This window comes from Sorex araneus, chromosome X, assembly GCF_027595985.1.
Source record: "Sorex araneus isolate mSorAra2 chromosome X, mSorAra2.pri, whole genome shotgun sequence".
NCBI lineage: Eukaryota > Metazoa > Chordata > Mammalia > Eulipotyphla > Soricidae > Sorex > Sorex araneus.
In genome coordinates, this window is record NC_073313.1 from 317,480,873 (window position 1) to 317,499,293 (window position 18,421).

At 45.8% G+C, this 18,421-nt stretch overlaps 1 protein-coding gene and 1 pseudogene across 1 annotated transcript in view; one reads left to right on the top strand and one right to left on the bottom strand.

Annotated features, from left to right (window-relative positions):
• The window catches only part of LOC129399576 (uncharacterized), a 378,786-nt pseudogene that overhangs the window by 109,950 nt on the left and 250,415 nt on the right, over positions 1-18,421 (top strand).
• Positions 1-18,421, bottom strand: part of TMEM131 (transmembrane protein 131) — a 190,631-nt gene that overhangs the window by 4,609 nt on the left and 167,601 nt on the right. The window contains exons 32-40 of the mRNA XM_055119780.1: positions 17,571-17,746; positions 13,042-13,169; positions 9,215-9,339; positions 8,770-8,919; positions 4,283-4,448; positions 2,350-2,471; positions 2,163-2,262; positions 1,271-1,368; positions 314-474 (exon numbers count right to left, since the gene is read on the bottom strand). Of these exons, the coding sequence (XP_054975755.1) occupies positions 314-474; positions 1,271-1,368; positions 2,163-2,262; positions 2,350-2,471; positions 4,283-4,448; positions 8,770-8,919; positions 9,215-9,339; positions 13,042-13,169; positions 17,571-17,746 (1,226 nt within the window). The remainder of the gene's footprint in view (positions 1-313; positions 475-1,270; positions 1,369-2,162; positions 2,263-2,349; positions 2,472-4,282; positions 4,449-8,769; positions 8,920-9,214; positions 9,340-13,041; positions 13,170-17,570; positions 17,747-18,421) is intronic.

Sequence of the window (18,421 nt, forward strand, 5' to 3'; positions counted from 1 at the left end):
ACCATTATCAACACAAGAGCACCAAAATACATAAGGCAAACAATGAAAGACCTGAAGGCAGAAGTTGACAGCAACATAATAATAATAGAGAACTTACTATACACTTGATAACCCACTAAATCAATGGATAGATCATCCAAACAGAAAATTAACAAGAAACAGTCATATATGACACAACAGAATAGATAAGTTTAGGATATAGATACAAAATATTCCATCCCCAAGGGGCTGTTTGCCATTTAGGACACTTCAATGCCATCCACATGGCAGCAACGGCTGTGGTGAAGATCGAGAGCACAGGCTCGGTACTCACCGTGGCTGTGTGGGTGGGGGAACTGGAACTGGCAGGCCAGGAAGGGCTGGTGTCTGTCCCTGCAGAATCCCAAAGGTATGAAGGGCTACTGTTGAACTCATTCCAGCTTCTCTGGGACGCCTGATTGCACGATCGCGGTAACGCAAGTTTACTGAAAACTTCTGCAAACAAGGAAGCAATCGTCAAGGCCGTACTCCATTTTGCCAAGCTCATCTAGGATTAGATGACGCATTAACTCAGTGGCAAAGAGTACCGCTGTTCCCGGGAGTCCTCAGACCCACTCTTGTTGGTTCCCGTTGTATTCCCGGGGGCTGAGGGATACGGGGATGTCCCCGAAACTCAAGCACACAATGTGAATACTGTAGCCATACTATCAACCACCCGATAACATAAACTGTAAATCCCTCCCCTAACTCTAGCATCAAGATCATTAGCAAAAGAAAAACTCTCACTGTTGCTTCTAACACTGGATAGCAAGAAAAATTAAGGAGCCCCTTATAGCTTGGGGTCATGGGTCAGACACAGCATTCTTCCTCAAAGCTCTATAGTAAGTGCTGGGATCAGAGAACTGAGAACTGCTGGGACTTGCACAGCATTACACTGTTCCCCTGACCCCAGGACTGGATGGGGGGTGGCGTGCCTTTCCAAGAGCCTCTTGAGCAGTCCCTCCACGTGGACTGCCTTGCTAAGCTCTGCGCACAGACCCACTGAAGTGCCCAGTGGACGAGGGTTCTTGAGCAAGCATCCAGAAAGGTAAAACCAGACCCACGCCCCTAAACTCAGCCCATGTATGGTATGTCTATGAGCACCTAATTGTAAGTGGGAAGATAGTGAAAACGGTCACTAGCTGGTCACCCTGCTTTCTTCACTGTCCTATTACGTTTCTCCGCACAGAACGCTGAACTCCCTTCCTTGTCTACAGGCTTATTAGTTACAGTTCTAGTGTTAAACACTCACCACCAGTTAGGTTAAAAGAATTTCCAAAGGCCGAGAAGGAATTGAGGGGAGTGAAGTCGGGGCTGCTGGGGTTGCTGACGGGACTCCACAAACCCGAGCTGAATGTTACGAGAGGAAAAGGCAACACACACAAATTGATGATGGTTAGTGGAAACAGGCTCATTACACAGAACTTCACAAACAGCAGCTGCCACTTCAACTGGGGGAACTCAAATATTAAAAACGGAGACAGAAGGCAGAACTGAGAAACAGTTTTTATACCACAGAGGATCAGGGCACAGAGGATTTCAAAGCCCTAACACCCTGTCATGAGCCCAGAGCCCGGTACAAAGCAAAGGGTGTGCAGGGGAAACACTTCTTCCCTTCTGTTTATTTTCAGTTTGAATAATGTTTTAGATAAAAAATTATTCTCAAAAAATTCCTTTAAATTAAGAAACTTCTTCAAATCTAGGATTCAATTCCTTGAGTGCAAAGCAGGTAAAATTTGAGCTCTCTACAGCTGCTATACTCTGTCTGGGAGCCTGAACCAGCACAATCTCTGCATGTCAGTGAGCACGTGCAAAGGCTCTGGGTCTGATAACTCATGGAAAGGTATACAGTGCTCGCTCCAATTACTTACAAATACATTCTAGTTCTGTTTAACGATCAGATCCCACCCTGTCTCTGAGAAGGACGAAACCAAGTCTCATGTGAGACACCTGCTTTCTGCTGGACGTGTCACATGGGCCTCCTTCCCTCTGACTCTGTCAGGGAACCAGGTTTGCTGCTTTCACGTGAGAGGAGGGTTTCAGAGGTGCTCAATCACTTCTGACAACTGCCCACCTGCACCTAGGATAGAAGGCGCTGACCTGACTGCAGAAGCTATCCATCAGTCAAGAAGGGTCTACTGTACCTGTCTGAGCCATCACTGTCAACAGGAGTGTGTGAAATACCAAGGTTGCTGGGAAACTCGCTTTTGTTTGAAGAAACTTTATTAGCAAAGCCATTGCCACCTGCAATGATGGACTTGAGGTCAATCAAAGGCAAATCATTCCACTTAGCCCAACACCCAGGTGTAAGAAGTCTTTGGACACACTCACCTGGGCTCTTGTCATACCCGGCGGTGACTGCAGCAAAAGTGGGGTTGCCGTTCTTGCCAGGGAGCGAGGCTGCTTTCGTCAATTTGTGTTTGCTTCCACTTGATGTCTTTGCTTTAGGATCACTGGAGGGAAGAAGCAGAGAGAAATCATTCCAGCCAGCACCGTCCCTGTGCAGGCATGGGCCCAGGTTAGGGCCAGGCTGCACGCCGGGGGAAACAGCAGCCCAGCCTTGTGTAAATGCTCCGAGACCACGCTGTAATGAGACGGAGAGTAAGGGCACAGTGAAAAGCAGGGCCTGGCTGCCGCCATGTAAGCCAATCTACTGATCTTGTTCTAGAGACTCATAAATGAATCCTGAAAAAGATCAGCTAGCTGCAAAATTCTCTTGGACACCTGTTCCTGGCTAAGACATCTGGGGTGATCTCAGAGGGAGGCAGGCCAGCTTCCACCCCGACAAAGACCCGGAACTGCTCCCATATCACAGTAGCTCCTTGCCGTGCCTCCGGCTGGACCCCACCGCCTCAGGACTGAGCTCCACAGAGAACCTAACCTGCCGACAAATTTCAGGTACACAGGTCTCTGCGGCTGAACACTTCAGGCCTTCTCAGGCCTTCTCCAAACTCTACACACCGACATTCAAGCACACCAGATTGGATAGGATATAATGCAGAAGCCAACCAATCTCGACTAACAAAAATATTGACACGGAAGGCTTAACTTGCAACAACAGCCTAGTAAATGTCCCCATGGCAAGATACAACAATTTTCACAAATTTTCTTCTATGGCAATTTTTTTTTTTTTTTGGCTTTTTGGGTCACACCCTGTGATGCACAGGGATTAACTCCTGTCTTTGCACTCAGGAATAACTCCTGGCGGTGCTCAGGGGACCATGTGGGATGCTAGGAATCGAACCTGGGTTGGCCACGTGCAAGGCAAACACCCTACCTGCTGTGCTATTGCTCCAGCCCCAATGGAAATATGTTTTGATTAATGTGTTAGCCACTTAGTGGTAACAAGCAATAAAAAATAAGTTACTGTAGTCCTGCCATGGGGGCAGGCTTGAGAGGTGGTTGGGAAAATGGAGACAATGGTGGCGGGAAGGTGACAGTGGTGGTGAGACTGGTGATGGAATACTGAATGCCTGTAACAAATACATCATGAACAACTTTGTAAAGCATGAAGTTTAAATAAAGTGAGGGGAAAAGAAAAAAAAACAGGGCAGGGACTAGAGTGCAGGGAGCAGACCTGAGCATACAGGGTCTCTTCCCCACGTGGAGGGGGCGAGGAGCACCCTGGAGGCAGGGGACATAAGAAGGTAGTCCCCAATCTCTGTGGATCCAGTTTCTTGGGACAATAGTCCAAGCTGGGTGGGTCGCTGGGGGTGGACGGGAAGGACAGGTGTGGGACAGAGACAGGACTCCCCACAGAGAGTCCTGTCTCTGTCCCACAGAGGATGCAGCGGGAGGGCCTCATGGTGCTGAGCGAGTGACTGAGGACCGGGACCCCCCGATATGGTTCCACCAAGTCAGGCCGACTCAAGTGTTGTTCAGTGCTCAGGGAGCAGCCAAGGTCCCCTGGCCCTGGTGGATTTGGGGTGTGTTTGTTTGTGTGAAGGCCCCACGCTGGGTCCCACCCTTATGTCCCCTGACGGTCTGGCTCCTCCCACTGAGTTGCCAGGCTGCTAATTACTAGAAGGTAAAAATACCTGTCCATCTCCTCACCACTGGGCATCTGTACATTTTCATTTGATGCCTAGTGTAACTACTGACTTCTGAACTTGAATGCAATCCTCAGAAGTGAAATGCTGCATTTCACTGGCTGCAGGAGGAGGGGTGCTGGCCGCACAGAGGGCAGAACTGCCACACAGCGAACCAGAGAGGCACTTCGGGCGAGCAGCAGGCTGCTGCGGCGCTGACCGCCAAGAACAGTTACCTGCCACAGCTGCTGTTGACGATGCTGCTGTAGCTGCTCCGGGATGCAAACAGGCAGGGGGCCGCGGGGGGAGACGGGGAGGCAGGTGTCGGTGAGGTCTGGCGTTGTTTTAAGAAAATGTCTGCATTGAGGGTTTGCAGAGAAAGTTTATAAAGACTGTCGGTAGCTGGAAATGAAAATGAAAATCTTATTAGTGAAATACTTCGCTTTTTAAAAATCACGTGCTTTTGATGTTATAGCTCATAGCTGTAGAACTCAGGTACTTCTACAAAGGAAAAACATTCAAGTTTTGGCCCAGAGCAATTGCACAGTGGTAGGACGCTTACCTTGCATGGGGCTGACTGCGTTTGGATCCCCAGCACCACATATGATCCCCTGAGCCTGCCATGAGTGATCCCCGAGGGCAGAGACAGGAATAGGCCCTCGCAGCCTCTACCCCCAAAGTTAAGTTTCATGTGTGTTCTGTTCAGGCCAAAGAGGCAGCTGCATCTCTCACGGGTTTCCGGGAATCACCGACATGTCCCCTGTCTCCTCCGCTCTGAGGACAGTGGGTCTTCCTTCTCTTCACTTTAGCTGGAAGGAGGTTTTTCCACTTCCTGCAGGGCTGGGCAAGCTTGAGGACCGTTACTCCCTGCACCCCCTTCCCCCTCCTGCTCTGATACTCCCCATTTCCTGACAGGCCCTGTCCCCCAGGTACAGATGCCCACAGTGGATGCGCATGGCCCTGCAGGGTAATGTTGAACAGCAACCCCAACACTTACTTCCCACACAGAGAACTTACAGGAAGGAAGCAGAGTCCGTGTACCTCATCCTACCCTAGCTTTTGCGATACAAAGAAATGTAAGGAAAGAACTCTGGCCCGGGTGACAGGGAAGTCTCCAGAGCTGCCAGGCTGCCCACCCACCCTGGCACAAAATGACGGGTCCTAACACCCTTGGCTGTGCCCAGTGCACCCTGGACCAGCTCGGTGAATTTCCACTCGATCTTTCCTACTGCTCTCAGGGCCGTGTAGGCTTCACTTACGGTGGACAAGCCCGCTCAGCTCCTTGTCCCGTGAAAGGCTTGTCACTGCTGGAACTGTTCCTCACTTCTCCAACCACTGTCTCCAACACTAAACCCTCAGTGTTCAGGACCTGGACAAGGCTGTGCCAAGGTCCCAGTCATGACATGGCCAAGTGAGGCACTTTCTCCCTTAAGTGCTGGCTCTTCATGCCCCATCTTGGGTGTCACCTTGAACCTCTTCTGGGAGTCGTCTCTGACCTACTTCCACAGTGTTGGCCCTGAATCACATCTGTCTTTCCTCCCTCGTGGCGGGGTGAGTACAATCCCCTACTGGCTCCATCTCATGGCCCGTCGTCTCTTGGGCAGGCGCACGCTGAGACCTCTCCAGGTGTGCTGACTGGAACAGGCTGTGCGGGCCCCAGCAGCACGCCTTGCTTCGGAATGTTTCATGGCCTCAGTGTTAGTGGGAGCAGGTGATGTTGCTGGCAGGCAGCAGGGGTAATGAGGGAAAGGTGGACAATCTGATGGCATAAAGTGGTAGGAGTAAGATGGGGGAGCGAAGAAGGAAGCCAAACATAGCACTGCATGTGCTATTAGAGGTCATTCTGGTTCAAGTATGAGTACATTTCCCTCCTCAGGACTTCTATTTGCTTTCCTCCCTAAAAATATCTTTTATTGGTGGTGGTTGTTTTTGGGTCTCACTGGCAATGCTCGGGGGTTACTCCTGGCTCTGTGTTCAGGAATCAGTACTCCTGGCAGTGCTTGGGGAACCCTTTGGGGGATGCCAGAGATTGAACCCAGTTGGCTGGGTGCAAGGCTACCCTACCCGCTGTACTATCTCTCCAGTCCAAAACACTTTTGCTTTTTGGGCCACCATCTGGTGGTGCTTAAGGCTTACTACGGCCTCTGTGCTCAGGGATCACTTTTGATAGTGTTCAGGATCAAACCAGGACAGGCTGTGTGCAAAGCAACAACCTTGCTCCATGTACTATCTCTCTTGCTTGCATTTTCCCTTCTTCTTTCTTCCCTCTCCTCCTCCTCTTCATGATGCTGGACCCCAGGTCTCACAGTTGCAGTGCAAGTGCTCTGCTAACGCACAGCTGCAGCCCTTTTCATTCTCTTGAGTCGTCCCTGTAGTGCTGTAGAGCTCCGGATATACTACTGGTGATGCTTGGCCATCTGCAAGGAGGTCTGACATTCTGTGCTTGGGCCTGGCAGTGAGGCGCTGGGGTCCAGCTGCATCAGAAATTAGTAGTGCTTGGTGGTGGTGGTTGGGGTGTGTGTGTATATGAGGTACTGGGGATCAAACTAGGAGCCTCTCCAGGTTCCAGTTATCTCTCTGACCCCTATTTACCTTTGAATACCCCTGGTAATTTTTGTCTTTCTAAATTGTCAGATTGGAACCAGAGTGGTAGTACAGTGGTTAAGGCACTTGTCTTGCCCGTGGCTGACCTGGGTTTGATCCTCAGCATTTCATATGGTCCCTTGAATACCACCAGGAGTGATTACTAAGTGCAGAGAGCCAGGAGTAACCTCCTGAACATCATCAGGTGTGGCCTAAAAATCAAACCCAAAACAAAACAAAAAAACTAAGTCATCAGATTATTTGCAGGGAAATTTTCTCAGTATTTCCTATGGCCTGGAGCTCTGTTCTGTGCGAGTGTTTCCTGGGACACAGATCATTGTAACAGGCTGCCTGGAGCAGACAAGTGGGAAAAATGTGTTTCCCTTCAGGAACATCAACAAGCCAAGTACTGCTATTAGGCCTTAATGCTGCCTGGAAGACAAAAGATATAAGCAAGAAAAAACAATGAACAGAGGAGAGAGGGGAGGAGGTGAGAAATGGGGTATGGATCAAAATGATCAAGTAATAGAGCATGTCACTGGCTTTGAGAACCCTAACTGTATGTATAATGGAGCCCTGCTAGAACTTTCCAGTAAAGCTGGTGGTGCAAGCAGGGGGTTATAGGGTTTGGGACCAGGGTACTGTAGTCCTTAGAAAAGTTTTTTTTTTTTCCCCTGCAGACACAGGACTTGGAGAGTCAAGCACGTTATCTTGTGGCGAAGGATTCCAGCTCTGGAGGCCTCGGCTCTCTTCCTGGGTGGTCTTGGGAGCCACATTTTCTTCTCGGGGCCTGTCCTCTGTCACGTTCCTCCTCTCCGGATGATTTCAACACAGGCCACTCATGGCCACTGCAAGGACCAGCCGTCCTGATAAACGGTCGTGTGAGGCAGACAGACCTTCGTGCCTGCACAAAGACGGGTGCCACTGATACCAGCACAACTTACGACCGTCCCTTGGGCCCCAGAAAACCCTATGAAGCTGACTCCTAGGGAGCTGCTGTCCCCGTGTTGAAACGCAGCTTCCTCTGGTGGAAGTGGCACTTGCATCTGCTCGATGGGCATCTGCTCGATGGCTCCAAATCACAAAGTTGTAACCCGAGGACCAGTGTCCAGATGAAACTTCAGAGAGTTTTAAGGAATCAAAAGCACTCGGCCTGAACTCAGGGGCTACTCAGAGACTTACTCGAGAAGTCTTGAATGATCAAGGATTTATAATCATTTATCATCCAGGCAGAAAATAGTACTAAATAGGTGCTAAAAAGGCTCACAGCTGAGACTGGAGTGATAACATAGCAGGTGGGGTGTTTGCCTTGCACACGGCCTACCTGGGTTCAATTCCCAGCATCCCATATGGTCCCCTGAGCACTGCCAGGAGTAAATCCTGAGTTCAGAACCAGGAGTAAGTCCTGTACATTGCCAAGTGTGCTCCAAAAAGAAAAAAAAAAAAAGGCTCACAGCAAATAGTGGATTCTAGGTCTAAACCGAGAAAACTGATTTTTTTCAGTATATTTATGTACTGTAGCACTATCGTCCCGTTGTTCATCGATTTGCTCATTTGGTCACCAGTAACGTCTCCATTATGAGACTTGTTGCAACTGTTTTGGCATACGCCACGGCTAGCTTGCCAGGTTCTGCTGTGCGGGCGGGATACTCTTGGTAGCTTGCCAGGCTCTCTGAGAGGGACAGAAGAATCAAACCCGGGTCAGCCGTGTGCAAGGCAAACGCACTGTGCTATCGCTCCAGTCCAGTATACTTATATACTTTTAAAAATGCAAAAAGTGGCATGTTTAATATAGGCCTCACCTGCATTTAAAAGCTTTTTGCTCTCAATTTACTGAGGCCTCAATCACCTGCTCATTATTTAAAGTCTTTATCATGTCAAACAATCAACAGGTGAGATGTCATTTTGTACATCAGGCAAAATTTTGTGTGCTGGCATAGCAGCTCTCTCTCTGGGTGAAACACAGCTCCGATGTGAATCATCTACTGAGTTCTGTAGTACAGGTACTCCGACTCCTTCTGACATGTGTCTGCGAGCCCCAGTGGTTCTCTCTGACAGCAGCAGCCCTGCAGAGCTCTCATGCCTGGGGTGGGTGCAGGTTCTGAGTGGCAGAGCAGGAAGGTTTCTAGGTCATACTTACAGCTCCCGGGCTTGTGAATCGGCACGGAATCCCACTCTGGGGGTGGAGAGTCTTTTTCACCCTCAGAGCTACTGGTGTTGCCCAGTTCTTGACTGTTGGGGAGGAACTTGGATAGGGCAGGCGGCCTGTTTTCCACTAACTTACTTGTACCTGCAGAAAAATCAGGAAAGTATGTCATTAATGGGCCTTTCTTTAAGGCCTATTTTTCAAGGCCTATTTCATTATATATAATCTGCCTTTCTTTAAGGCCTATTTCAATGAGGCTTGTAATAAGAATGATAACACAAACCTATGCCATGACTAATAATTTAACAAATTATTGGTAACTCATGGTTAAGAAGATATATATATATATATATATATATATATAGAGAGAGAGAGAGAGAGAGAGAGTGTATATATATATAGAGTAATGAAAATATGCATATGACCAAAATGAAAATACCTTTTGTTTTCTGGGAATTTCGTGATTTGGATCCACTCGTTAATGCAGTTGGAAGAGGAATCTTGGTTGGGAGATTTCTACGTTGTTTACTTTCCAACGGGGAAGTATATGACAACTCTAAAGAACTGCAAAGCAACAGTGAATGGAAAATTCAGATTTATCTCCTTGCTCTTTAGAGAGCAGAAGTTACTGATTATATTTTCAATCACACGATTTACTACCCTGGCTTCCCCAGGCATCAGCTGTCTAAGCCTTAAATGAGGACCGGCAACATTCCTGACATATGTAGGGCTGCTTGGGAGACTCTTGGCTTTTGCTATCCGGACTACTCACAGTGAACTGAGGTCTGCTTCTTAATACGGAATGAGTCAGAACACCTACCTCAGACAATCTGGATAAAGCTTTTAGCACAGACCTGCAATTCTGTGGTCTTTATGTGTAACATCATTTTGCTTGTAAGTCTCTCTTAGCATCCTGACTACTAATGGATTCTTTAACATGGCCTTTTGAAAGGTCTTAGACTGACGAATGTTAACGGTCTAATATCCAAATCTTTGGACATGTTTATCCTCACGGGAACTATGAAATAATACAGGGCTCAGTTTCTGGGTTATCTACAAACCTCACTGGCCCACGCAGAGTGTCAGCACTAATTTTTAACCCAAGTGGGGTGAGATAAATTTTTTTCTTCATTTTTGAGCCAGGGCCAATGCTATGCAAAACCCACAAGCCCATTTTAATAATTCAAGTGTATGATATTTTTTGGGTACACTCTTGTTTATTACAAAGTGTCACTGTCACTGTTCATCGATTTGCTCGAGTGGGCACCAGTAACATCTCCATTGTGAGACTTGTTGTTACTGTTTTTGGCATATCGAATATGCCATAGCTAGCTTGCCATCTCTGCCGTGTGGGCAAGACACTCTCAGTAGCTTGCCAAGCTCTCTGAGAGGGGTGGAGGAATCAAACCTGGGTTGGCCGCATGCAAGGCAAATGCTCTACCCGCTGTGCTATCGCTCCAGCTCATTACAAAGTGTACTTACAAAAATATTTAGAGGTAAGCTTAACCAAATAAACACACACATACATACACACACACACACACACACACACACACACACACACACACACACACACACACACACACTGGACATTTAATTGACCCTGAACTTCCTGTCAGTCAAAACAAAATGGGAGGGGCCAGAGAGTTAGTACAGTGGGCAGGGTGCTTGCTTTGCAAGTGGCCAACCCAGGTTTGATCCCTGGTATCCGACATGGTGCCCCGAGCACTGCCAGGAGTGATTCCTGAGTGTAGAGACAGGAGTAAGTCCTGAGCGTGTCCGGTATGGCCCCCAAACAAAGTAAAACCAAACAGAACACACCCAAACGGGAGGTATAAGAGACTCTTTTACAGTCTCAGAGGCTACTGAAGAAAACACAAGACTTCTGGGGAAAGAGAAGAAACCTGTGGGATATATGAACCCGGCAGACAGCCCACATCATGAGGCATGTCATCACGTAAAGCACAGAGATGCTTTACAAACTGCCTGTAGTGTCCAAGAGGAAGTCTCCGAGAGGGGGTAACACTGACACGGGCATTTCTGAAGACTAAACCGCAGCTGACAGAACTCAGCTACCCCTTCCAAACTCCTGTGCTTTCTACCATGAAGACTGGTTAACAAGCAGTTTGAGACTGAGTGAGTAGAGAGCATGCTTTTCTTTAAAAATCTCCCTGATCCACAGGTTGGTATTAGTAGTAAAAAGCATGTATCTCTGGCATGTTTCGTCTTAATGGACTTTGTGTCCTCATCCCTCATGACTGCTATACCTCTCTGGCCTTTCCTCATCCAATTCTTCACATTCTTTATGCACACCATCATTTTCCTTTCACTGTCCCCAAGTTCTCACTTCTAGAAGGAACCAATTTCTGTTAGGTTCTGGGATAGGGTCCACTTAGTAATTTCAAATGGCAAAACAGCTTTAAGTGTCCAGATCCACAGTACCCTTTTCACCATAGGACCCTTTCCAAAAAGTAAACAGAACAATGCATAAAGTGTGATCTCAATAATAAAATATTTTTGGAAAAGGTTATTAAAAAATTTAATAAGGCAAAGGTCAAGGGTCAATTACTTTTAGTTCTTTTTTTTTTGCTTTTTGGGTCATACCTGGCGATGCACAGGGGTTACTTCTGACTCTGCGCTCAGGAATTACTCCTGGCGGCGCTCAGGAGACCAAATGGGATGCTGGGAATCGAACCTGGGTTGGTCGCATGCAAGGCAAACACCCTACCCACTGTGCTATTGCTCCAGCCTCTTACTTTTAATTCTTTTGTGTTTCAATATTACATACATTTCCTACGGTCATTAGGTACTAGATGTGAACTAGAATAAGAGCTAACTAGAAATAAAAAAAGGTACTGGTTAATCCCAAATAAATAAAAATTAAGGCAAGATAATAAAATTAATATGAAAACCCACTACTAGTGGGACTAACACAATAGTATAATGGATAGGGCACTTGCTTTGCATGTGGCCAACCTGGGTTGATCCCTGGCATCCCATATGGTCCCCAAACACTGCTAGGAGTAATTCCTAATTGCAGAGCCAGGAGTAGCCCCAGAGCATTGCCAGGTGTGACACAAAAAAAGGAAAAAAAAAGAAAACCCACTAGTTATGGGTGACACTGTTACTCTTTTTTTTTTTTAAAGACACATACCCCTCTGACTTCTAAAAGGGTTTTTTTTTTTTGCTTTTTTTGGGTCACACCCAGCGATGCTCAGGGGTTACTCCTGGCTTTGCACTCAGGAATTACTCCTGGCGGTGCTTGGGGGACCATATGGGATGCCGGGGATTGAACCCGGGTCAGCCGCATGCAAGGCGAACACCCTACCCACTGTGCTATTGCTCCGGCCCCTAAAAGGGTTATTTAAAGCCCCATCTTTATAGTTTGTTTTTTGACTCCCATCTGTCTCATTCCTAACTCTGTGCTCAGGGTGCTCGAGGGCTGTTCTGTGGTGCTGGAATTGAACCAGAGTTGGCTGTAATCAAGATAAGTGCCCTACCCACTGGACTAGCTCTCTGGCCTCAAAAGCTCCATCTTTGAAAAAGGGGGGAAAAAAAAGATGGGTTGATATAAGTTATCTTTCAGTTAGTTAATAGTAAGTGTGGGAGTAGGAAAGTTATTCTTTAATTTGATAAATGTTGATTCATCTACTCAGCTTCCCCTCTACCCCCAGATAAACACACATGAACAGAAATAAACCTGGCACCTGTTCTGCCTTTTAACTTTCCCACTTAGAAAGAATCACTTTGAGGAAGCCACCCTTTCTCAGCCAGGCCATGTCTGCACTGTGACTCCTGGGGCCCTGCAGATCTCCCCATCCCTGGCCTGGGATGCTCATTCACCCAATCTCAAAACCTCCAACCATGCCTGAGGAAGACAAGCAGGAATCACCTAAATTACTGAAATAAGTTGCTAATGCTAACTTTGACACATCTGAATTGGAAGAATGTAGCTGCCTTCACCATAGACAGTATTATGCCTTAAAAAAGAGCAAGAGTGGGGTCGGAGAGTACAGTGTGGGAAGGTGCTTGCTTTGCATGCGGGCGACCGAGGTTCCATCCCTAGCATTCCCAGGTGTGCCCTCCCCCACCTTCCAAAAAAAAGAAAGTGGGAATGTGATATGTAAACAGTACATGGGTTTTGTTGAAAATAAAAATAAAAAACAAATCCCTAAACACACCAATCCACCGAAACTCTTGCCTGGTTTTCTCTCCAGTAATTTCTTTTACATATCTTATTTCTCTGTTGCCATTCATTTTTCTCACCTGGGTTTCACATCTGTTGGGATTTCTTTTTTAACACTTAAAAGTTTTTTGCTTTTTTGCTTTGTTTGAGACATTTCATTCTCATGTTTTTCAGGCATGGCTTGTTTTCCCTTCTGCTTTTCTGTATCCTGAAAAAAAAAAGCACATTTAACTGCTGACAAGGATAAATAAAAATTATTGATACTGTCCTACTTGAAGACAGAGACACAAAAAGATAAAAGAGACAACCACATCATTTGTATAAAAAATACTAAGTTACTTTATTATTATTGTTTTTTGAGCCACAACTGGTGATACTCAGGGGTTACTCTTAGCTTTGCACTCTGGAATTCCTCTTAGAAGTGCTCAGGGGAACCATATGGGATGCTGGGGAGTGAACTTGCTGTGGAAGGCAAGTGCCCACAGTACTACTGCTCCGGTCCCTAAACTCCCTTCTTTAAATTTACCATCTCTATTACAATTCTGTCATTTTTATTAGTCTCTCACTTATTATAATTATCTTTTGGTGAATTTGAATTATATTAGAGAATGACATTTTAATTTACATACTGACTGGGGTGGTGGCATTAGTAATTTGTTTATTTCCTTTTAAGAATTGGGTAACACACTGGTCCAGCCTTCTGGGAAAACAATATGGGCATTCCTCCAAAAACTAGAAATTGAGCTCCCATATCACCCAGCAATACCATTTCTGGGAATACATCCCAGAGATGCAAAAAAAATATAGTAGAAATGACATCTGCATTTGTATATTTATTGCAGCACTGTTTACAATAGCCAGAATCTGGACAAAACCCAAGTGCCCGAGAATAAATGACTGGTTAAAGAAAGTTTGGTGCATCTACATAATGGAATACTATACAGCTGTTAGAAAAGATGAAATCACGAAATTTGCATATAAGTGGATGGACATAAAGAGTATCATGCTAAGTGAAATGAGTCAAAAAGAGAGGGACAGCCTTACAATGACTGCACTCATTTGTGGAATATTAAATAACATAAAAGGAGACTACTACCTAAGGACAGTAGGGATAAGGGCAGGAGGATTATTCCATAGCTTGGAAGCTAGCCTCACATGCTCAGGGAAAAGGCAGGTAGCATAGAGAAGGGACCACCAAGTAAATGAGGGTTGGAGGGATCGCTCGAGATGGGAGATGTGTCCAAAGTAGACTATGGACTAAACATGACAGCCTCTACCTGTACTGCAAACCGTTAACACCCAAAAGGAGAGAAAGAGTAAGAGGGAATGTGCCTGCCTCAGAGGCAGGGTGCGGGTGGCAGGAGAGATACTGGGAACATTGTGGTGATGGAGAATGGGCACTGGTGGAGGGATGGGTGCTTGATCATTGTATGACTGAATCATAATCATAAAAGTTTATATAAGTCTGTAACTGTATCTCACAGTGATTCGATAAAAAAAGGAAAAAAAAGGAATTGGGGCAACAAATCTTGCCTTTACTATACAATAAAAGGAGAGTTCAGTCAGGACTACAATTCAAATGATCTGACAATCCATGTTCCTGATTCTGTCTCCCACTACAGTCTTCTGCTCAACCAGCTGAGCTGCCCAAGAGACCCTAATTCTGGAGATAAGGAAAACCCAGGACAAGAAAATTGTGCAGGCAGCACCAAGTGTCTTCAAGGTTCATGAGTGACATTTTGAAATCAACTCTTACTAAAGGCTTAACGCTCTCACACTATCATCAAATGGGAGATTTAATGATTGATTTACTTAACAAAACATTTACTAGTTACCCACCAGGTGCCAAGCAGTGGGATTACCAAAAGAGGTCATTCTCTTCCCCAGAGGACTGTAAAGTCTAGCAGAAGAGAGATACAAGTCATAATTATAGATCAACTTTCATGCAGAAAAGAAACAGTCACAGGCCATGTCCTGTTGGTTTGAGTGTGAAGCCTGGACCAGGCAAGCCACACCTATGCTACATGGTGCAGCTGTGTTATTCGCACTGATGCTGTTTCTGGCCTGTGGCAAGGTGAGTACAGAAACTGTACTTAGGCATTTGTATAGTAACTTGACATTGCTGCAGCATCTAAGCATGAGATAAATGACTGTCTCCTGAGCAGGGCATGTCCCTATTCATGTTTTTTTTTTTTTTCCCCCTTTCTGGTGCTGGGGATGAAGTCCCAGGCCTCAATACCAAGATTAGGTATAGTTTTATGAGGAGAGGGTATTCACGGGTTGTAGAAATACATGTATGCCAGAAGTTTAAAAACAATTTTGTTCTTTATCACAGATTGGGCATTACTGTCCCAATCTGTGATAAAGAAATGAACCTCCTTGAGGAGAGGCTCTGTGTTGGGGTTGGAGGTCTCTGTGGTGGTTCATGGATACACACAGATAGGGGAAGGACACATGCAACAAATGAGAACATCTGTGGACATGGATAGAGTGATAAGCACAGCTTATAACTGGAGCAGGGTTTCTTAAACTTTTCCCACTCCCAACCCCAGAAATATAGGTCAAAAAAAAGGGAACACGTTAAAATGAACTTTAAGAAAGCTATGCAATACCATTTGGGATTTCAACCCACAGTTGGAATTAGTGTGACCCAACAGTGTCCAGCTTTATTTACTACTTGTGGCTATTAAAGCAGTTTTAAATAGGCCAATCTACTTAAGTGTTGAGAATAAATAACACCCCCCACCACCTCCCAAGAAAAAAAGGCTAAAACATTTTCCTGCCCAAACCATATTTGAAATGATCCTGAATTATTCAGGAAGCATTTCCTGAACACTTGACTCGTCAAGAACTGTGTAAACTGTGAACTCTTGGAGAATAAGAACATAGTCTCTCAGACCACTGTTATTTCCAAAGGGCCTAGGACAAAGCCTAGAGCTCCACAGAGTGATACTGAATGAACAGTAAAATAAAAGACATGAGAAAATGACTTGCTAGTTTGTAGAACAAGTGGAAAGAAAATACAGACAGTTGACACAAATATCAGTCATGAAAAAAATAAAAACACCTGCATTTTAAAGCAAGAGTGCTGAAGAACTGTAATGCATCAGAGGGTATGAGGGTAATAAGCATGGAGATTGTGATCTCTGAGCTGTGTCTATAAGGAAACAAATGCCAGGGAAGAAGACGCACAAGAGAGGGAAAATAACAGTTAAGAATTATGCCAGTGGGTGCAGAGAGAAGGCTGGCAGATGACTCAGCTGGAGAGGTCACTGCATGGTTAGAAGAAATACTGGAAAGACATAAAAGGAAAACGGATCTAAATGTAGAACTCCAATGCTAGCTGTGAACTGCACAGAGAGTATAGAACAGCAGAGCAAATGTGAAGGATGCAGAGGAACTTGGCAAGAAAACTGTTATCTGGAAATTGAAATGTTTTTGTTTTTTCTCCTTTTTTTGAGGTCACACCTGGTGAGCCCAGAGATCATTCCAGGGGGGCTTAGGAGATCATATCTTCTGTCCCATATTTAGGAATTTTAGTTAGAAAATTAATATATGTAGATTACATGGCTGGATGTCTTTAAGAAATGATTTCTTAGGTCACTAGATTAAAACTACAAAGGAAATTTGGTTCCGCAAAATTAAAAGCTACAATAGGATTGTTTTAAATCAGAAATATACTTATCTAAAAAAAAAAAAAGCCAAAGCAGAGTTGTACCCTGTCTTCTCTGTATCTCTTTCTTACTCCCTCCGGAACACACCCAGCAGTAACCCTATCCTACATTTACCTAACACCCTCTGGGGGCCAGCCCTCTGGGGGCCAGCTCTGCTTGGGGACAATGGGCTCGGGGCCTTGCACTCCGCTGAGGAGTGCGAGGATGAAGCAGCTCCCCGTTTGTTCATGTGTGCTGAGCTGAGTTCCCGGTTCCAGGTGACTGCCAAAGTCCAGGCTACACCTCCCTTTCTCTGGGCCACACTCCCACCAGGTCACTGTCCTATCTGGCACCAAACAGAGCAAGCTGCTAATGAATGAAGCCCAGTGTGTTAGCAGAGAGATGAAAGGGCAAGTCCAATAAAATTAACATGGTATAATTCCTTCTATCCTCTTGGTAATATAAAAATACTTTAAAATTTATTTTTGGGCCACACTTGGCAAAGCTCAGGGGTTACTCCTGGCTCTGCACTTGGGGATCCTCCTGGTGGTGCACAGGGGAATGTATGGGATGCCAGGGATTGAACCTGGGCTAACCACATGCCAGGCAAGCACCCAACCTGCTGTACTATTGGTCTGGCCCCGAGAGTAAAATCTGAAACAAACTTCATGGGCGAGAGAAGCTGTTATTCCAGAGTCCTTAACTTTCAAGCGGTATTTTCAATTCCCATTTTCTTTGATTAGCATCTTCCTAATGCTCTCCCCTGGGGGGGAAATGAAGATGCTCAGCCCTAGATCTGTGAATGCTCTGTGCAGGCATGTGGAGAACTAATCCTCGAAAACTGTACAGAAATATCAGACAGACGCATTCTGACCACGTCCGGAAGCTGGGCCTGTGGGCCGTGCTGAGGAGACGCGGCTGTCTCGCATGTGCCTGTCCGGAAGGCCTCTGCCTACCTCCTTGAGGAGAGGCTCTGTGTCGGGGTTGGAGGTCTCTGTGGTGGTGGAGGAGCTGTCATCGTCAGCCAAGGAGTCTTTCAGCTCATCTTCCTGGACTTTTCCCTTTCCCTTCTTCTCCCTTTCCTCTTGCTTCTTAGGTGCTTTCACCTTGCGTTGAAGAGCTTTTCCTTTCCCTGGGGAGAAAAATCAAAGTAGAATTGCTCTCAATTTTCAAAAAGTTCAGAAAAAACAAAACAAAAGAAAAAAAGCCATGAAAACTAATTTTGGAAGCGCTTAGACTTTTTCTTTGATTGATGAGGATTTCTTTCTCTACGTTGTTTCTTCTCTATAGCCTTTCAAATCCCATTTGACTTTGTGACTAGAATATTAAAGAAAAAAATAACTTTGCAGAGGCATAATTTATGTGCAATAAGATACACTAATTTTAACTGCACGAAGTCCAGCAAGTCTTGACAAACTGGTACATCTGTCCTATAATACGTTTTCATGCCTCATAGGCCAATGGGATTTTGAAATCACGAAGTACTTTTCAAGTCTGTGTGGAGAAGCAGCCTAATGGTGCTATGAAGGAGCTGCACCTCTCTGTCTCCTGCGGGGTGCCAGAGTCCCAGCGGCAGAGCCCGAGGCAGGCTTCCTATCTTGGCTCTCCCTCAACTAGCCATGTGATCCTGACCTCTCATCTGCAACTGAGAGGCCTTACCTGGTTGGTAAGGAAGAATAAAACCCTTAGAACAGTGCCTGGCACAGAGATATATGAACAGAGAGAAAAGAGAGATACAGATAGCCTGGTACTGAAAGATGGGACTGCTTCCCAGATTAAAGGACAAGCCTACAAGTCGTATGCCAGA